We start from the raw sequence: 19,923 nt of genomic DNA, 5'->3' as shown, positions 1-19,923 counted from the left end.
CGACCCGGCGACTCCTTCCACCACCCCACTCCGCACGGCCGTTCGAAAACGTTGGGCTCCCGTTGGATTCCGAGCCATGAAAGAGACCAACAATAACGTCCCCATCGATCACGCAATAAAAACTAGAAACATGGGGTTGAAAAAAATGCAGAGAAGAACAAGGAAAAAGAACTGGTCTTTGGGTTCCGGATTTCCAGAAATTCTTAGAGTATTATTATTCGATCTTTTTGTCCGGTAGTAGACTAGTAGATACGAATTCAAGTAGAAGCTACGCGTAAACTCGGCCACTTATATCCCACCAGCTCCAGGAAAGCTTGTTAGAGAAGAGTCAAGGCGGGGGCGGCATCCAAGCCCCGGGGGAGCCCCAAAGATTGGGATACAGCTTACATTTTCAGACACACACACACACACACACAGAGAGAGAGAGAGAGAGAGAGAGAGATGGAAGCGGCGGGCATGCCGTTCTGGCAAGCCCTGACCCTCTCCTCGATCGTGGGATGGGTGCTGGCGTCGTCGGCGTTCGATCTGACGCGGAGGGTGAGAGCCCTCATGCAGCCCTGGGTCACCCGCCGCGTCATCGTCGATACCCCTTGGATCCTTCGGCTGCAGGTGAGCTCCAGCAATCAATCGACCCCTTTTTCGCCGATTTTGATCGTGTCTCCGTGCGAGAGTTGGGGTTTTTATTGTGTTTTAGGGGTTCTTTTGTTGAATTCTGGAACAGAGGATTCAGCATCGCTTCTTGGATAATATGTTCTCGGTGATGTCCTGCGTCGTGTCGGTGCCCTTTTACACCGGATTTATTCCTCTTCTCTTTTGGGTATGTCCTGGATTCTCTATTTTTCTCTCCATTAGTTTGGGTTGTTTTCGGTAAAAACGATTCATTGGTTTCTTTGCTTTCGACAATTTTGTAGAGTGGGCATAGCAAATTGGCCAGGCAGATGATCCTTTTGTTGGCTTTCTGCGATTTCATTGGGAATTCTATAAAGGTAGGTTAGAGATGCCTATCTGAGATCGGTCTCGATCTGCTATCCTAAGGAAAGTAATTTAATGTATGTGTTTTTGCCTCTACTGTCTTCTTTTTGTTGAATTATTGATCTTTTGATTGTCGGAATGTAGGATGTGGTATCGGCTCCAAGACCTAGCAGTCCTCCTGTGAGAAGAGTGACTGCTACTAAGGATGAGAAGGAGAATGCCATGGAATATGGGTTACCTTCTTCGCATGCTCTCAACACTGTTTGCCTCTCCGGGTATCGTTTTGCTTCTGTTAGTGATCTTACCTGTCGGTGCTTGCTGTTCCCTTCTTTTGCATCTTATGATGCAGAGATTTTATCTGATAAACAAAGACAAAGACCTAAGGCCGTTGAAATATTTTCCATCAAGGCTGAAAGATGTTATTTTTGGGATGCTGTAGACTTTGATCGATGGACCGAACTAATATAGTGCATCACAAGGATGCTACCTTCAAGAGATCAATCTCCCTAAGTGGGCCTTGGCCAAGTGCAATTGACTACCTAGAAGTCCAGTTCCCAGAGAATGATGTCTAACTCTTCTTCTATCCTCTCCAGTTCTGCACTCTTAGAGCAGATTGAACCATTTAAGCTTTGGCCGTAGCCAACGCAAAATATAAAATCTCGGAAATTAGAAGCAAGAGGCATCATTTGGAATCAACAATTAATTTTGTTTGGGGTCTATGGGATACAACAAGAATGATCAGCAAGAAACTCAGCCAAAATATCTCCTTAAATGAAATTTCTTTGCCAGCTAAAAATATAGAAGTATGTACCAATTCCACTGATGACAATGCAATGCATTTTTTTTTTTTACTTACATGACTAAGTTACCTTCTAGCGGTGCAACTTAGAATGACCTTTTCTAGATGCCTAATCGGCATCATTATAATGTATTATAAGTGAAGAGCCATTTTAATGCAGTCTGCAATTATTGTGCCTTGTCTAAGAGCTCGGTCTCATCACTAGCTGGCTACACTAGGCTCAAATCATTTAGGCTTGAGGTTTCCCTTTTTGCTAAACATAACTCAGGGTTGAGTTGGCAGAGGCAGCAAAGGAATGAGTTAGATCAAGTCAGAGGCAGAAGATGGAAGAGCTGGAGCAAGCCAAACCTTTTAGACATTTGAGATTGGCCACTGGAAGGTGGGGAAGGGGGAGGAATGTTGAGGAGCAGTGGGAGAGGTAGGATTTTATATGGGGGAAACATTAGCAAGAAATGTTTAATAAGTATAAAATGGTGAATAAATATATTAATTGTTATTTCATTTTTAAATAATATATAATAAATTTTATTTTATTTCTTGGTACAAACTTAGCAAACGATACAATGTTAAACATATTTGATATATGAGGTTAATCATGAAAATCAACAAATTATTTTTTTCCTTAGTATGCAGTTTTTTTCACCCGGAGAAAACTTAACATTAATTGCTTACATGTTCCAATAAATTACTATTTTTCAGGGAAAAGGTATTAAGAGTTCAACGAATAAAACATATCAATATATATTAAGTATATGATTTTTTTAATTGTTAATGGTAATTAGTTAAATTGATAAAATGATGCAAAAAAAAACCCCATTGTTCATCCTTTATATTAAATAGGCAAAATGGCTATAGATATATCAAAAAAAGAAAAGGCTATCAATGAATTGTGAAATTTAAAAGAGAGTAATGGGGTAAAAATGTAAGAGACAGAGAGTGGGGAAGTAATGCATCAATTCATCCACCAAGGAGAAAATTTTATATTTATGATAATTAGGAGATCATCTTTTAGGTCCAAGAGAGTTAGTGGGGGTATGGGTCCATGAGAATAGGAGAAATTTTTGGTATTTTGTTGATAAAAGATAATCATTATTTACTCTTGGTTCGTGACAAGTATTAACAATCCTGTGGTTTTTATCTTCTAAATTATGGGAATTAGATTAGGAAAAAATTTTAAAAAGGAAAAAGTTTTAGAAAAGTCTTATAGATGATATAGATACATTTTGAGTAGGTGGTGATGGAAGGAAATCAGGTTATGGAGAGGACGGAGGGGCAATTAAAGTCAATGGTAAATGGTGGGGACAAGGCCAAGTGGATGGAGATGTCTATGCAATAGGAAAAGAAGAGCATACTGGGAAATTTCTAGACTCAAGCAGGGCTATGCCCCTTGCCTTCAACGTAGCTCCCCGCTTGTTGAGGACTCTTAGTATTGGGTTGAAGAGGGGTTAGGGCTAGTGTGGTGAGAGGGGCTTAGGATCAATGACATGCATATCTTTCTCCTGATGGCCAAATAATGACTCAACCACTGGATTCTATTTGATAGTTGAGATTTAACTTACCACTTATACTTGAATATACAATATTATACATAGATTTTCTTGTCATGCAATACAACTAAAGACATATTAAATATATACTAAATAAGTTAATGATAGATTAATATATAGATATAATTTATATTTATTTAAATTTATATTTTATTTATATTTATACATTTATATTAAGCTTAATCGAGATGAACATGAGCAAGTTGGATTTCAAGCTCAAGATCTGGACTCAAGCTTAGCTTGGCTGCTAGCCAAGCGAAACAGGCCATGTTAAGCCATTCCAACAAGGTTATAGGGTATGAAAGGATCTATAGAAAAACTAGGACAATGGCACTACGTAAATAAAAGAAACCATATGAAAACTTGAATGGATGCAGACGAAAATGAAAATGCTCCCATTGTCTTTGACCCCATGGAAGAGTTTAGAGAAGGGTAACTCTAAGGGGACTGTAGACTGGGGTGCCTAAGTGGAGTGCCCCCTCATTTCATTGGCCTAATGCTACTTGTCTATCCTCCCTCCAACATTCTTTATCAAATTGATGGCAACCACCTCCTGCATGTTACCATTGACAATTGTTTATGCTTTCTCAAAACAGTCAAAATTTATAATGCTTCCTTCCAAATAATGATAGCTCTTGCAATCAAGAGCATGGTTTTAAGTTCCGACAGGACAAGGGAGTGTCCCAGCCATCCCGTTCCATTCCTATGAGAAAATGGGAATGGGAAGGGGTGAGACTCTGAAACCCATCCATGTAAGGAAAAGGAAGGAAAAAAGAAGAAAAGGAAAAAAAGAAAAGAGGGAAAGAAGAGAAAAAAAGAAAGGAAAGAATGGAGAATGAAAATAAAGGAACTAAGGAAGAAAGGAAAGAAAGAAGAAGGAAGAGGAAAGAAAGAAAGGAAGGAGAGGACAAGAAAAAGAAAGGAAGAAAAGAAGGGAGAAGGGACAGAAAGAAGTAGAAAAGGAAAGGAAGGAAAGAAAGAAAAAGAAAAAAGGAAAGACAGGAAGCAAGGAAGGAGGAAAAAAAAGAAAGGAAGGAAAGAAGGAAGAAGGGAAAGAAGGAAAAAAAAGGGCAAAGAAAGAAAGAAATGAAAGAAGTAAGGCAAAGAGACAGAGGGTACCTACCGAGTTGCTCGACCAAGATGGGGCAGAACAACAGGGCATCCTATTCCGTGGATAGACCGGGACAACCCTATCCCATGGGATTTAAAACCTTGATCAAAAACAATTGAAAGTGACAGTCCCTCACCCCCCCCCCCCCCCCCCCCCCCAACCCAAAAAAAAAAAAGCAATTACCACTTGACAAAAAATATAAATTGATGAAGAGCTAGTAATTCAATTTTTAATACCCTCGTGTTAGTTCTCTCTTCTTTTACTTACTGATTTGTTTAACCATTTGCCTTTTAAAGCAATAGTATAATATACATATATGCACTGGTGGATAAGTTGAGGGTGGAAAGCAACTTGTCTAACATTTGTTATCCTGGTTTTATGGATCTAGCAGATATTTGCTGCACTATGCTCTTACCCATGGTGTTCAAAATGGTGTCACAGTTGCTGTTGGGTTTGCTCTAGTTTTCACACTCGTCATGATAATTGGCATAGGTGAGTTTCCACCTCTTTTTAGATCTGTTAGCAGATGCTTTTCAGTGTTTGATATTTATGTTGATGACAGGATACATTTAAGGAGACAGGTTTAAATGTAGAAAGAATTCTTTTTTATAAAGGGGAGGGAGGAGGAAATACTTTTAATGTTTGTGGTTTCCATTCTCTAGGTTTTACTTCTGGATGTATAAACTTGGTTTCACTTCTTTTGTAGGGAGGATATATTTGGGTATGCATAGCTTGATTGATGTTGTTTCTGGGATCAGCTTTGGGCTTGTTATCCTTGCCTTTTGGTTGACAATCCATGAATATGTTGATGATTTTATTATATCTGGGCAGAATGGTATGCAAACTAAAAGTTTTGTATTGTTTGTCATCAAATGCCTTTTTTGTTATTAGAAGAACATCTTCTTTCAGTTCTGTGCACAGTTGATGATCTTTTTTTCTTTTTAATCTGATTTATTTTGCAGTTACATCCTTCTTGGCTAGCCTTTCTTTACTGCTGTGTTTTGCATATCCTACTCCAGAATTCCCAACTCCAAGCTTCGAATACCACACAGCATTTGTTGGTGCTGCCTTCGGAATAGTAAGCATCAATTTTGATTACATTTAAATCTATTTTTTATGTAAACCCTTAGGTTTCTATGGTAGGATGTTTTTCATCATATGTCGAGTAGCTGTAAAAATAAGTACAAACCAGTTCATGTGAGGGAACTATGCTTTCATTAATCAAAGTGAACCATTTGGGACCATCAGATCACTGCTACTTGTGCTGAGCATTTTAGCGAACCACTTATTTTGGCGAAAAAGAAGCAACTACTGTTTGATGAAAGTATGGGTACCACTATCTACTCCTCACATTTCCTTGAGTGCAGCTTTTTGCAGTTTTGAAGTCTCCACAATTATATTAGGGTATAGCTAGATTAGTTGATAATAACGAAACCTCTGCTTAGTTCTTTTTTTCAGGGTTTGAAACAAATATTGGGAAGCAGATGATATTATATATGAAACCACCAAAATACTTGGGGCAAATGTTAACTCAAGCCTATCCCCTTTCAAGCCTCCAGCCTGCCAAGAATTATCATATTTTATACATGTCACCCAGACTGACATAAACAATGATATGTAGACTGCCAACATCCTTTCAGGCATCCAGTCTGCCAGCACTTGTCCCATTTTATATGCATCACCCCAGACTGACATAAACAATGGTAGTAAATGTAGACAAAAGATTGAAAGCACCTCTATTTGCTCTGGCACTAATTTTCTCTATTGAATTTTTAATTCTAGAGGTGACAATTTCATTATCTCTTCTAGCAGCAAGGACGTTATCTGCTATTTGCTGACTAATCAAATTGAGAACGCTTGATCTTATTTTTTTTTTAATTTTTTCCCCTTTGTCATTTAGGTCAGTGGAATCCGGCAAACTTACTTTCATTTTCACCATGAGGGCGTTCCACGCATATTTAGCCCACAGATACCCCTTCTTGTCTTCTTGGGAAGGATGTTGGTTGGCATATCTACGATACTCATGGTGAAGTTCTGCAGCAAGGCCATAGCCAAGTGGTTGCTCCCTGTGATGTGCAACACTTTGGGCATCCCGATAGTGTCCTCATGCTATGTCCCAGCATTGAGGGGATCTGATAGCAGTAAGAGCAAGTCTGATGGTAAGCAATTGGGTTATCTTCAGAAAGTTATTGCTTTCTTCCCTCGGAAGGCATATGATGTCGACACTGGAATAAGGTTTCTCCAGTATGCTGGCCTTGGATGGTCGGTGACTGACTTGGCTCCATCACTCTTCTCTCATCTAAATTTGTAGCAGGTATGCGTACTCTACAAATGAGAGTTGTAGCCTGTTTTGTTTCACAGTTTCTCCCATCGCTCTTATGAGGTTGGAGATAAAATCATTTGTTGATATCGATTTTGTAAAATATTGTCTTTCAAATACAAGTTATCTATGCCTTAAAATTGTAGATGCATTCTGATGTCCTGTATGGGAAAATGGTTTTAGCTTCAACCAGCCGAGCCTTACTGTCATTCTTTCTTGTGACCATTTTACTGAAATGAAACGAGCTGCCACGTAGGCTTTCCTGAAATGTAGAAAAAATAATCTCTGAAAGAAACAAAGGTCCCATGGGCTGGCTGGCAAACCTGCTGCAACAAGGAGAGTTCCATTGTTGGTGGGAGGGTACCTTTTCAGTGCACCTTATACAGCCTGTAAGTGGGATATTAGTATGATTTTTTCGCAGGACTCTGGTGTGATTACTATATAATAAGCCAAAATGGGAAGGGAGTGGAAGAAGGTACTCATCAGTTCTGTATTTTCTGTATGGTATGTAAAGAATATATCTAAATTTAACTGAGATACAGGATAGTTTAATACTTTAGCAGGGTGTTTGGATGCCAAAAGTATGCTGTCTATGGAATATCATGCATATAGACAAGAGTTGCGCATAGGAATTAGAATGGTAATTTGGACGTTGCACCAAGATAACTACTGCTTCAGAGCATCCAAATAGAAGTGTATAACCTCGTTCCTACTGGAGATTCTTTTTCCTAATTATCTTACCTGTCGCTGCTCGATTTCTACCTTCCCGGGTGATATCTCATGCATCAAAGCCATGGAGACCCCGACCAGGCGTTCACGGACCACCACAATTCTATGGGAATAGCTGGATAACTGCAACATCCAGTGGAAGACCATGCAAACCGGTTATTATTGCTTTAGTGCAACCGAGGGCTGATCATGTTCCTTAGCAACCAGCCCGTAGCTTGGCTAGCTTTATCACTTCAGTACAACGGCATGTTTAAAGAAACGAAAGAGAACAACGGGCACATAAATTACCTTGTTAATAAGGTCATAAAGAGCAAAGTTCAGGTCGACAAAGTTGAACAGAGCGAGCAAAGGGCTCACTGAAAACTCAAACTTACCGGTTGTCGCATGAAGTAGTCGTCGTTGAACGCACGTATTTTTTATCATTGATGACGTGACAACATATCATTTAAACTCCATTGTACCATCCTCGGTACATGCCATCCTAAATATTTCCTGCATCCAGAATGGGCGGTTCCTATTGCAATAGTGTTCCTCAACACAGAAGGGCTGTTAGCACCAGAAGAATCTGTCCTCCAAACTCCAAAAAAAAGAAAAAAGAAAAGAAAACTAATGTGCAGTGTTTAAAAAATAAAATGATAATATAATACCCGAAAATGATGAGCCTGATCTTCGACCGTAATTCTAAACTTTCCTCTTTCAGTGATATGCCATACGCAAATAAGTCGCAACAAAAAAAAATCACGCTATCCCTCAAGTCTCATTGCAATCTCTTCACTTTCTTGCCTACAAACAAGTAATGACACAGCTTGGTCTGTGCCCTGGGCGACAATTGGATCAACTGGCAGAGTTCAAAAAACAAAAAAGGAAATACAAACTCTGAACTGCTTTAAATTTTTCACCAAACTCAATTGAATGGAGACCGGAAAATACAAACCCCATCCCCTTGCGACAAAATTAATTGAAAAAAATATCACGCAGAAAGACGATAACGGAAAATTTAGAGACTCAAAATTTCTACAAGCATACCAAAAGCCTCAAGTAGTTTTGAAGTTTATAGCTTCATCATATCTTGAGCAATATTACGATGTATCATGCAAGATGTGCAACTTTTGAGGGAAATGCAAGACCTATAAATTACATCTGATTTTTTTTTAATCATCATATTGACAGTAATGCCACTACAAAAAATAAGGCAAATTTTCAGAACCAAACATGCCAACCACACCTTGGAGACTGGCGGTTCTTTTCAACCATGCAGATGCAGTATTTTTAAATAGAACTCACTGGCTATGCAACCATCTACATTCCAAGCGCAAGACAATTCAATACTCAACATGAACCCTCAAACCATATGAATTAAACCATGGAAGGCATGCTCACAGAAATTTCTTATACCTTTTGAAAGTAGAATGTTCGCCTCTGACCGGATGCAAGCAGAAAAAGAGAATCATTGCAGATAAAGCAGTTAAATCTAATACTTGAGCAAGGCACCCCCTAAATTCAAAATTCTTCCCCTCTACAAGATCAAAAAAAGGACATGAAAGAAGAAAAAAGAAAAAGAAAACACACACAACAAAAGGGGGCGTAGTTCTCTTAAAAATGATACATGCTGCTGCAGACTCTGCAATATGAGCCCTGCTGCCTCTGACCACAATGGAAACCAATTACTGGTCTGTAACTAAAGAAACAAATAGAACCCTCCCACCAATTATGCATTCCTTTTCCCCACAAACCACCAAGCACAGCAGCCTGAAATAAAAATGTCAATCTGATCATAGAATCTCAAGGAAATATCTGCTTCACAACCTCATTTAGCAAGCATAGACCTGTTTCCAGAAATCTGAAAATCGCCTCCTTCAATAATTGCTTCATAGGAAGTAATCAGGTGTTCTACGAGTTACATCGGGTTCTCCTCTTCTGGGGGCTGGCTCAAACTGCAAGCATGAGACGAACCAAATTAACAAGAATTCCATCACAAATAATGCAGGCAATAGCTATAGACCCATAACACAAGTCCAGTCCACAGGGCACCTGGTGCAAGCCCTAACACAAACAGGAACTTGAAAAAAAGCATTGGCCTTGGGCTACAAACAGCAATAATATTTCTAGTTCTTATAAGAAACAATGGCAATCCATAGACTTCATTCATTATGTTTAGCAAAGAACTCTCATCAACATTTTCACCATCTACAACAGAAAATGTCTGAAAATCCAATGAGTTTTGGTCGTTACCAGAAAGCAAAACAAGAACGAGATATCAAGATCATTGAAGAATTCAGGATGGCAGAATTTAGATGCATATGACTGAGCAGACGAGACACAGAAAGCTAAGCATAGACCCATTAGTCTGAATGGATAGAGGGTGCATGTGCGCACGAGACAGAGAGAGGGAGAGAGATCTACCTGGATAAATGTATGCCCCTTGCAGTCATCAACTTCCAAGATGGAAGCCATATTCCCACAGCGGTAGCAATAATTAGGTGCACTGAATATGGTTACCACTTTTTGTTCCTGTTTTTTAAACCAAAATAATCAAAACAAGATGAACTTCTAAAACATTAGTGTAGAAGAAACAAAAATAAGAACAATGATTAGTGCAGAAGATAGAAAAATATGAACTTCTAAATCACTAGCGCAGAAGAAAAAAAATATAAATAATGATAAATGCAGAAGGCAGAAAAATATAAATAATGAGGAGTGGATAATTACATGTCCCCAGTTATATCCCTCCATGACCAATTGATGAGCTCTAGCTATCAGCTTGAGGTTGTTGGTATGGTTAAATTGTTCAGATATATCCTGAAATTACCAAATTGGCATGGTAAAGAAAATGACCACAATAAGAACACAGAAAAAAGCAGCAGTTACCATACTTGGCCAAAGGTGTATCCAGCACCACGGGGAGAAATACCCCACCCACATCTATCGTCCGGGTCAGACCATAGAAGATCACACATAGCTCCCTCATGAGGAACTTCTTGAACACGGTCGAAGTTGCGTATGTTATCAAGGGTCTCAATAGATGGAGATAACCCACCATGAAGGCAAAATATTTCTGATTCAACCTGCAGAATGCACAGCAGCCAAAAAGTTTGGAATAGTGCAAATTATATATACTATTAATGCATTGGAAGCAAGAAGGAACCAAATCACAAGCATGACAAGGACCAAACACTCACCAGTCAAGTTGAAAAAAGTCAAATATCATAGTACTCATAGAATAACATCAAATTGCACATAAAATAATTATCTATAGTGCAAAGTGCATAGAACCTCCCATAGAGTAGTCATTACATCAGGAAAACAGAACTATGCGACAGCTTGAGATTAGTATAATATCATAGAAAACAACTCCATCTGTCAATAATTGGATATTTTAGAAACTATAAAAGATGAAGCATAAATGAATCTTCTACCAGCATGTTACCGAAGTTTTTACAAAAAAAAAAAAAAAGAACTTTGAATGTTCTAAAAAAAAACTCGTCGTGGTCTTTCAATACAACCATCCTTCAACTACACCAAATCTGGTTTAATTTCAACAAGCAGACATATTTTGCACAGTCAAATACCATCTTCATATAATTTTCTGGAATAGTTCAATATGTTGAGATGATCTAATTTCAAGAAAAGACAACTTTCTGAAAACATTTCCAAAAGCAAATAATAATAATCTTAGTTTAGTGAAGTAACGGGAAAGCTTTTAGAAATAAGTCTTCCATTATAACATTTAGGCATCAGTGATATGAAATACATTAAATATGATATAAAAAGAGTTGCTGTCCATTAATGTAGACAGAATCTCCTTAGGACAGCCCAATACAATCAGAAAACTCATAAGTGGACATATGGCAAGAGAAAAATGTTCCAATCACCTATTAAAATTGCAGATGAGATGTAATTTGGGCATATCCTGCTATTAGCATTAGGCCCAACTGATGTAGAACAGCTGATAAAATTCCATACAAATGGTAGGGGTAAAATTACATATATTCTACAAGCAAATTGGATCGTCCAAACCATACCAGAACAGCATTAAAAAACTATTAGTGGGCCTAACTGAAAGAAATAGAAAGTGAAAAGGGAAGAAAAAATACATATAATGCAAAAGAAATTTCAGGAAGTGCTGAGTACGGACCAATGCTGTCAGTGGGAAATAATCGAAAAGGTCTGTGAAGATCTTCCATACATTTGCATTACCATATCTGCCAGTTAATGAAAACAAAAATCAGTAAACTTGACTTGGAACTACTGAAATGCAAGTTTAGATTGCAAAGAATGTTCTCATTAGAAAAAATTTATATAAGCTTAATTTAGATTTTTGAAAGAAAGTGCAAAAATGCAAAGCATGCTCTTTAGAAGCTTTAAAGAGCACATGTACTCACCCACGTGCATGCGAAAGAGAGAGAGAAAGAGAGAGAGAATATAGGTAGGATTTAAGCCCAAAGCCCATCTATATACCAAATGCAGGCAACCGATTGTGTTCTAGAACACTAATTGCATATAACAGTTATATTGCCTGTGGTACACAATGAGGTATCTATGTAAACTTAAAGCAGTGCTACCAGCATATGATCTTCATGTAATACCGGCAATATATGTAGAACACTTAAAATGTGCTGTTATTGTGTTAAAAAAAAACAGACCATGCCATCCTGCTGAATAATGTAGATTTGTTACAAGCTATGCTTATTTGTTTAAATAATGTCCTAGCATACAGCAATTAAAGTTGGTCAAGGTTTAAAAAAGGTTAATAGAAAAGGATACTTAAATCATAGGGAAGAATATATGTGCATATTTGCATACACGAGTCACGAGGTACTCACACCAACTTATACAAATCAATTCCACAGAAAACCACTCAAGTCAAACTTTATGGGCAGGCACATTATCTGGAATAGGGCCTGGAAAAGTGATCGTGTACAAATAAAATAGAGCACCCTTTATGCATAGGCTATGCAGTCAAATAAGGAGTGCTCTAGAATTGCATTCAAGCAGCAGGCATTAACAGGTAAGAAATATTTAAATAAACAACCTACAGAAACAGTAGAAGTGCACACGCTATACATGCATATTGCAAAATAAATTCTAAAATTAATTTTTTTAAAAAAATCTAGATTGGGTACACATCACTTTTCAAGTTGATGTAATTTAGCCTTAAGTCTGAGATAGGTATACTTGCGATAGAAAGCAAGCTGCAGTTTTGTGTCACACTGAATCTTAACAATATCATGTTCACCTTTCTTACGCACATACTTTAAGCAGTGGATCAGAAAAGGAAGAGTTAATGCAAATGGCTAAAGAACATATTCTTTATCAATCTCAAGACCAGCAAGCAATGGATGATGTATTAGACAGATAGCTGAAAAATAAATTAAAAAAAATGCAAAGAAGGAACTCACTTTCGTAAGCATTCATCATAAAATCCATAAACTTGAGTAATCTGCAATTCAAAAAATTATTTCAGTTCAAAACTCTGCAAAATTTAAAAATCAAAAGGCAATATTCATTATAGATTACTTAACACCTAAATGAAGAGCTATGAATTACATTTAAATTTTAGCTCATTAATTCAGTTTTGGTTAAAGTGACATCAATAAAAAAACTCAAACTACATACCTGACGACTCTCATGGTTTCCTCTAAGGATGGTAATTCGTTGCGGATAGCGCACCTTCAGGGCCACCAATAGCTGTCAATCAAAACAATCAGTGGTCTACCAAATTCTATGAAGTGAAAAAACAAAATAACAATCTAAAATGGCATGCAATTTACCGTAACAGTTTCAACAGAATAGTACCCACGGTCTACATAATCTCCCATAAATAAGTAATTTGTATCTGGACACTATAAGTAATTGGAAAAAAAAAAGGGGTATCGTCAGCAACATTGATAATATAAGGAGAATTTCGACTTCTGGATTTTCAAGCAATTATAACATGTCAAAGAGTGCTTAATTTAGAAGAAAAAAATGGTTAAAGTTAATGCAGTTGAAACATGGTAGAGAGAGAGAGAGAGAGAGAGATTACCTTCCCTCCAATTCGAAATAGTTCTGCAAGATCATGAAATTGCCCATGAATGTCACCACATATTGTAACAGGGCTTTTCACAGGCTGCAATACCCAAAGTATGATAGTTTAGTTCCAAAAAAACAGAAATAATTTTCTTTACGTTTGCAGTGAGATTGGAAATTCCAACAATTAAGTGTGAATCAACAACTGTACGACTTAAGAAGAAAAACTGATCATATGAATTCGAAGTCCAAGAATCTATGCGTACAACACTGTTTACCTTAAAAATTCAACAAACATTAAGAAAAGACAAAAACGGCACTTCCAGCATATAATCAGAAGATTGAATCATAATTAAGATCAAAATATTTTTTTTTGGTACACAAGATCAAAATATTTTCAAAAGGTTATTATTTGACTAGTAACATTCCACAAAAGCTCATCCCAATCATAATCAACTCATAATCATCAAATATGAGCCTCTAATTTCATTGACTTTAAGAAATACAGGTCTAGTACAATTCAAGGTCTCAACGTCATTTAAAAATACACAATAATTGCAGATATAACAGCCATTTCCAGAACTTCCAATGGCAATGCCTCGTCATGGATGCATTGACACCAAATCAGATGCTTTTGCTTATAGCACTCGAGGTAAGCGATTGAATCAAAAGATTGCAAAAAAACAAAACAAAGAGATTGCATAACAATGGAAGCATACTCCATCCCAACAAACAGAGGCGAGTAATGTTATTCCTCTGTTTCAATATTAAAACAGACATACATGACTTACAGAGTGGGCTCACAACAGAATGGGCAAGAAAAGCCTGAACATTATGGTGTAAAATCTAAGGTACATCTGCATAAAAACCATGTTGTAGCCAAAAATACAGCTTAATCTAAAGAAGATTGATCAAGAAAGTCAAAGTTGCCATATCAATCTAAACAAATTTAAGAGTTAGTCGATCAACATAAACTTTTTAACAGAAATTTTCTGAACCATCACTTTCATCAGATATTACATCACAAATTAAGTGTATAAGCTGACAAAACATTTGCCCCCATCATGAAAGTGCAACAAGTGGATAGAAAGGGAAATTTTGTATTTTCAACCTTATCCAAACTTCCTCTTCAAATCCAACAATATGATTCTCTTCCATACTGTCTCACCTAGTTTATATACCCTATATTAAAAGCAAAAAATAATTAAAAAGGTGAAGAGTATTGACAGTAAACATGATCTACACAAAAGTGCATCTGGCCTCGATCCTTGCTTTGAGACATGAACAAATAAGAAAGCCTCAAAAGAAGATACTGATCAAACAATAATAAAAAATAAGTAGGCCTTACCTGAACATTGCTCTCTTCCATCAAAATTTCTTTTGCCTTCTCACATAACACCCTAACCTGCATGATAGAGATTTTAGAAAATTTGAAAGCTAAGCTAAGCCTACATTTTAAGTGACAAAGTTGACTTCTGATTTAAAAATAGCAACTGCTGTTAACGAATTGGGTATATAGCAGATATATAATGCATAATTAAGTAAAAAGCAATGATGAAAAGTCACCTGATATTTTTTTCACTAATTCACATATACTTAAAATTTTGGGAGGGAATCTGAAAAAGAGAGATGTAGTAGAAACAACAGACTTTCTTACTACATAGAAGAACCAAAGGGTGTATTTCATATTCTTTCAGGTTCCGTTTAGTTGCCCACCCCCATTATTTTGGAGGCTATCTCCCACACAAGTGAGAAGGCCTGAGTGGAAGAAAAGGGAGGCATTAAGAAGGCAGTTGATCAGAGAGAGTTTAGGGAGGCAGTTAATTGATTCTAAACTCCCATTATTTCTTACAAGATCACCATTATTTGATAGGTGATAAGATGTCAACAAATCACAAGATTGCTGAATTGATGGAATTAGGTTCTCTTCCTCTGCCATCTTCACCAAGCCAATTCCACCTGTATCACAGATATCACATGAGCGCAATGGTCAAGCATCCAAACAAGTGTTGGTGTCAATAAACACAAAATGATAGGGAGGATATAGTCATACATTGGGACAGGTGTACAGATGAAATTAGAATTCTAGAGTCATTGTGATGAAGAGTGGTGATGAAAAAGCAAGAGATCATTTCATGATGAGGTAACAACAACAAGTGCAGCTATGAGGGTTGTAAGAGTAATATCATACACCAAAAAGCATGTTTTGGGGCTTGGGATAGATTGCATAGTGCAAATAACTATGCACTTGTTACCCATAGAATGAAAAAAAATGGCACAAGGAATAATAACAAGTGAAATTTGTCGACATAAGATATATTTTGGAGAGGGTTTGGTCTTTTGTGTTCACAGTGGTGAGATGTCATATAACTGGTAAATGAGTGGAAACAAAGGCTACCAGGACATGCATCCCAGAGCTTAAGGCAAAAGGGTAATCAAGTGGGCTTAGGAACAAGGATGTACAGGAAAAGAATAACAAGAAGGATTCCCCCACGTATGGCTCGTTATAGATTGTTAAGAATTGTGCTATAGTGGAGGAAAAATTATCCAACTAATAACTGGTTTGCTTGTGTTGAAATTTGACAAGGTATGGTGGACTTGCATGAAAAGTGTGGCCCCTTGCATAGAAAAGATTTGAATGGGTAAGTCATACAGGGAGGGTTTTAATGGTGTTGGTAGTCTAATCAGTCTCTGCTTCAGGTAGTTATTTAGGCCACTAAAAAAGCCAGATGGAGACCACCTTTTTGTGGTATAATGCGTGTTGGTGTGAAGGACAAATTTTAGAGCTTAAATTTTTTGAGTGAATGGGTGTTGGTCAAGATCTTAATTAAAGGTACTCAAAAAGTTGGACTCGGTTTCATGTTTCAAAGGGTTTCTAAGTTTCTAAAGCCCTACAGATGTTAATAACCATGGTAATAACAATGTAGACCTTAAGAGGATAGAGAAGGTTGAGGGGTTATTGATTAAGTGGCATAAAGTCAGTTGACTAAGGGCTGGGATCCTGTATGGGTGTAAGTTTTAAGCATCCTGAACATTAAGACTCACCAAAATATGATTATGGAGCTCAAAATCCTCAAGTCCAAGTAAGGAAGGACCATCATGTAGGTGAAAAAAAATGGCTATGGGAGCTATCTAAGGTAATCTGATATATTCAGGGACCCTTTCAGATAGATATAACATATGAATGCTGAACATAAGGTCTTGTTGGCATTTGGAGGGAGGTCTAGAGCTCCTAAAATTGTCCATAACTAAATTACTTAATGTACTAAAAAAAATGCTGATTGAAATTTAACATCAGCCATTTACAAACTCCCCCACTTCTCGTTACATTTACCCTCTCGGACCATGATGCTTGAGAGTTTCAAGATTATACAAGGTAAAAGCAATAGATCAGGTATTCATATTAATTTTCACAGCCTACTTAGTGCCCACATAAGGCCCCCTTAGATGGGACAATGCGCTATTTTGTTGTATCTGCAACTTAATTAAAATGGAATCAAGGGATGGAAAGAATGCGGTGAGCTAATCATGTTTTCCACTATAAATGTATAGTCCACATATGTCAACTCTTTAAATATGGAAATACCAATGTACCACATTGTCACTAATACAGCACATATTATCTTCAGTTCTATCTTTTTAAAATAAATCCATATTCTTTAATATTTTATGCAACAGGCAGTAAACTGTGGAAAACAAATATATGTATTACTTATACAGGCAAAAATTAAATATTTGAAGCGACCTTCTATTTATGCATATAAGTAGGTAGTACAAAGCACCAATACGTATTCAACAAAATTACTTAGTAGGTAATCATGTTTTCCACTATAAACGTGTAGTCTACATATGCCAACTCTTTAAATATGGAAATACCAATGTACCACATTGTCACTAATACGGCACATATTATCTTCAGTTCTATCTTTTTAAAATAAATCCATATTCTTTAATATTTTATGCAACAGGCAGTAAATTGTGGAAAACAAATATATGTATTACTTATAGAGGCAATACTTAAATATTTGAAGCGACCTTCTATTTATGCAGATAAGTAGGTAGTACAAAGCACCTATACGTATTCAACAAAATTACTTAGTTCACCACCAAGCAGTTATAATTAATGCATTAGAGCACAATAGAATGCGTTTATTATGATAAACTATCAACAAACACCATTGGACTAGACATGGATAATGGCATCAATCAATATAATGAAACAGAAAATGGAGCAAGTATGTGCTTCAAATAAATATAAATTCATATGATGCTTATGTGCTAATTTAGCATAAAAATAGCATATGGTTCATCCTACTGCACCAAGCATCTTTCAAGCTAGTGCACTACCTAATTGTAAAACCAGGTTAATCTAACGGACTCATGTCGCAATTGTACACATATGCATGAGCACACGTGTACAAGCATGCCCACATGCATTCATGCATACATATATATTCAACTTTATGTTGTTTCCAGGAGCATTAAAACAAGAAAATAAAAAAAAATAAAACTAAACAAAATAGAGCAGAAACTCTATCTTCACCAAGAGAAGAGCCTGTTTGTCATCTCTCGATGTACTTTTTAAGCAATAATTAGTTTCAAACAAAGAACTACTGTAAGTGGTTAAAAACATAAGAATCCTCCTTCGTTTTGAGGATCACTGATTTAACTCCAGATGTGCCGCAAGAACCTCATAAACTATCAAAAAGGATGCGAGCCATTTATGTTAATACAAACATAAAGTATGCAAAAGGATGGGAAACATTTATGCTAACAAAAAACGATAACACCTCACGGCAAGAAAATCTCGGATTTATCTTAAATCCTCCGACTAAAGAAGATCCCGCTGAGTGGAAAACACTTTTTTCCTCCACGTCAGATCCAATCTCACTCTACCATCCAACTCTTGCAATAAAAGGCAAAATGGTTTAACAGATCCAGCACATCCACCCATAAATTCCAAGCAAAAAAGGCCCCAATCTCCTCTGAAGGTCCAGTCTCCCTTTAAAAAAAATTAAAAAAAAAAACTCGAAACGTGATCTGTTCCCAGATCGCTCAAAACAAACCTCGTTTTCAGCCGGAAAACACTCGCACCAGCCCAGATCCGTCGAAACCCCGCCCCGATTCGAGCACCAACGAAAAGAATCAATGAGACAAAAAGGAAAGCAAGCACCTCAGTGAAATCCTTTCGAGATTAGGAATGGAGAAACGGACAAAGGGAGAACCTCTTGTTCTGATAGGGGCTTGCACTGCATGAGCTGCGCAATCTGCTCGTCGAGGTTGCCATGCGAGCTCGCCGTTGCCGGATTCGCGCTCATCTTCGCCTCCAGCTCGCGCGACGCCGACGCCGCCAGAACGAAACCCTAACCCTAGATTCCGCCGCCTCCAGATCTCAATCCCCCCCACCTTCTCTCTCTCTCTCTCTCTCTCTCTGTGGGCTTCGAAGGCGAGAAATGGCGAAGGGGGGAGCGAGGCAGAGAAGAGGAGAGGATCGCTCAGTTCTGGAGCCACAGAGGAACTAAAAAAAAAAAAAAAAAAAGAAACCCCCGACCTCCCCTTAACGTGGCCACTATATTTGTGTCACTCGTGCGCGAGAACAGAAAATATTAATCAAAAAGAAAATTAGAAAGCCGGACCCGGGATCGGCTCTCTTGTCGAACAGCATATACCATGTACCAGATGACGTGTCAACTGGTCAGTTGGGAGGACTCTGGTAAATTTCTGGGGGACACTGGGACCCGCCTCGCTCATTAGCAAAAAGCCGTTTGAGAGGGAACGACACACGTCCGTATTTGGTACATCGGTGTTTTTTTATATCTACGTTGATTTTTGGAAGTTGGAAAGTGCGTATGGATTCCCTTGGATTCTAGACATTTGGGTTGCTTCCGGTACAAAGTGGGCGGATGTGGCATGGGGAAGGAGTGGACGTCGAATGAAGCTAGATCGGATCAGTGAAGTATCAACCAACAAACGCATGTGCAGCATCACATTTTGGTCGGCCGCATTACCAAAAGCCTCTGATCTTTACAAATACTGCTGTTGAACTCTGTTTTATTTTTCAGTTCATTCGTTGAATGTATAAGCTCGGCGATAACATGGTCTCGAGTGTGAATCTTTTCCATGGCAAATGAAGAGCTTTGGTTTGCTTGGATTACCACCATTGCTCATAATTTTCTGACGGGGGTCGTGTTAACCTCCTTTTTAAGTTTGATTTTTAGGAGATTTGGGGCTATACAACAAGGAGCATCTTTTTAAAGAACATATCACATGCACCTTGAGTAAATATATTACTGTTGCCGGAAATTGGACTCGGGGGCCGCCGCGAAGCCAGGGAAGGAGGAGCTCCGCCGCAGGGAGGGCGGACGGCGGTGCGCCGGCCGGCTGTGTCCTCCTGTGCCCTCCTGAGGGGTGTGAGAGAGCGGAGAGGAGAGTGCGT

General features: G+C 37.9%; 2 protein-coding genes across 6 annotated transcripts; one reads left to right on the top strand and one right to left on the bottom strand.

Moving 5' to 3' along the window:
• Positions 1-147: 147 nt before the first annotated feature.
• Positions 148-6,889, top strand: LOC120103724 (lipid phosphate phosphatase delta-like). Of its 3 annotated transcripts, none has more exons than XM_039117329.3 (8): positions 148-609; positions 722-817; positions 912-986; positions 1,117-1,247; positions 4,821-4,921; positions 5,136-5,264; positions 5,392-5,507; positions 6,330-6,889. In XM_039117329.3, the coding sequence occupies exons 1-8, from the start codon at positions 442-444 to the stop codon at positions 6,738-6,740; spliced, it is 1,227 nt and encodes a 408-aa protein (XP_038973257.3). In that variant the 5' UTR covers positions 148-441; the 3' UTR covers positions 6,741-6,889. The 3 variants fall into 3 exon arrangements, with proteins under 3 accessions (XP_038973257.3, XP_038973259.3, XP_038973258.3); XM_039117331.3 differs by having other exon boundaries at positions 150-609; positions 695-817; XM_039117330.3 differs by lacking the exons at positions 722-817; positions 912-986 and having other exon boundaries at positions 294-609.
• A 2,039-nt stretch (positions 6,890-8,928) lies between these two features.
• LOC103712075 (serine/threonine-protein phosphatase PP2A-2 catalytic subunit) lies at positions 8,929-19,073 on the bottom strand. Of its 3 annotated transcripts, none has more exons than XM_008798467.6 (12): positions 18,713-19,073; positions 14,836-14,892; positions 13,504-13,587; positions 13,250-13,321; positions 13,095-13,166; positions 12,878-12,918; positions 11,614-11,680; positions 10,352-10,543; positions 10,188-10,277; positions 9,882-9,989; positions 9,305-9,412; positions 8,929-9,227 (listed from the first exon to the last, which is right to left on the bottom strand). In XM_008798467.6, exons 1-11 carry the CDS (start codon positions 18,803-18,805, stop codon positions 9,347-9,349), a joined length of 942 nt encoding a protein of 313 aa, XP_008796689.1. In that variant the 5' UTR covers positions 18,806-19,073; the 3' UTR covers positions 8,929-9,227; positions 9,305-9,346. The 3 variants fall into 3 exon arrangements, with proteins under 3 accessions (XP_008796689.1, XP_088559998.1, XP_008796691.1); XM_088703872.2 differs by having other exon boundaries at positions 18,554-19,066; XM_008798469.6 differs by having other exon boundaries at positions 8,929-9,412; positions 18,554-19,035.
• Positions 19,074-19,923: the final 850 nt, after the last annotated feature.

The sequence above is a fragment of the Phoenix dactylifera genome, chromosome 9 (assembly GCF_051530095.1).
Source record: "Phoenix dactylifera cultivar Ajwa chromosome 9, Ajwa_hap1_PhDact_Kaust_v1.1, whole genome shotgun sequence".
NCBI classification, from domain to species: Eukaryota; Viridiplantae; Streptophyta; class Magnoliopsida; order Arecales; family Arecaceae; genus Phoenix; species Phoenix dactylifera.
This window is presented reverse-complemented; position numbering and strand designations above follow the sequence as displayed.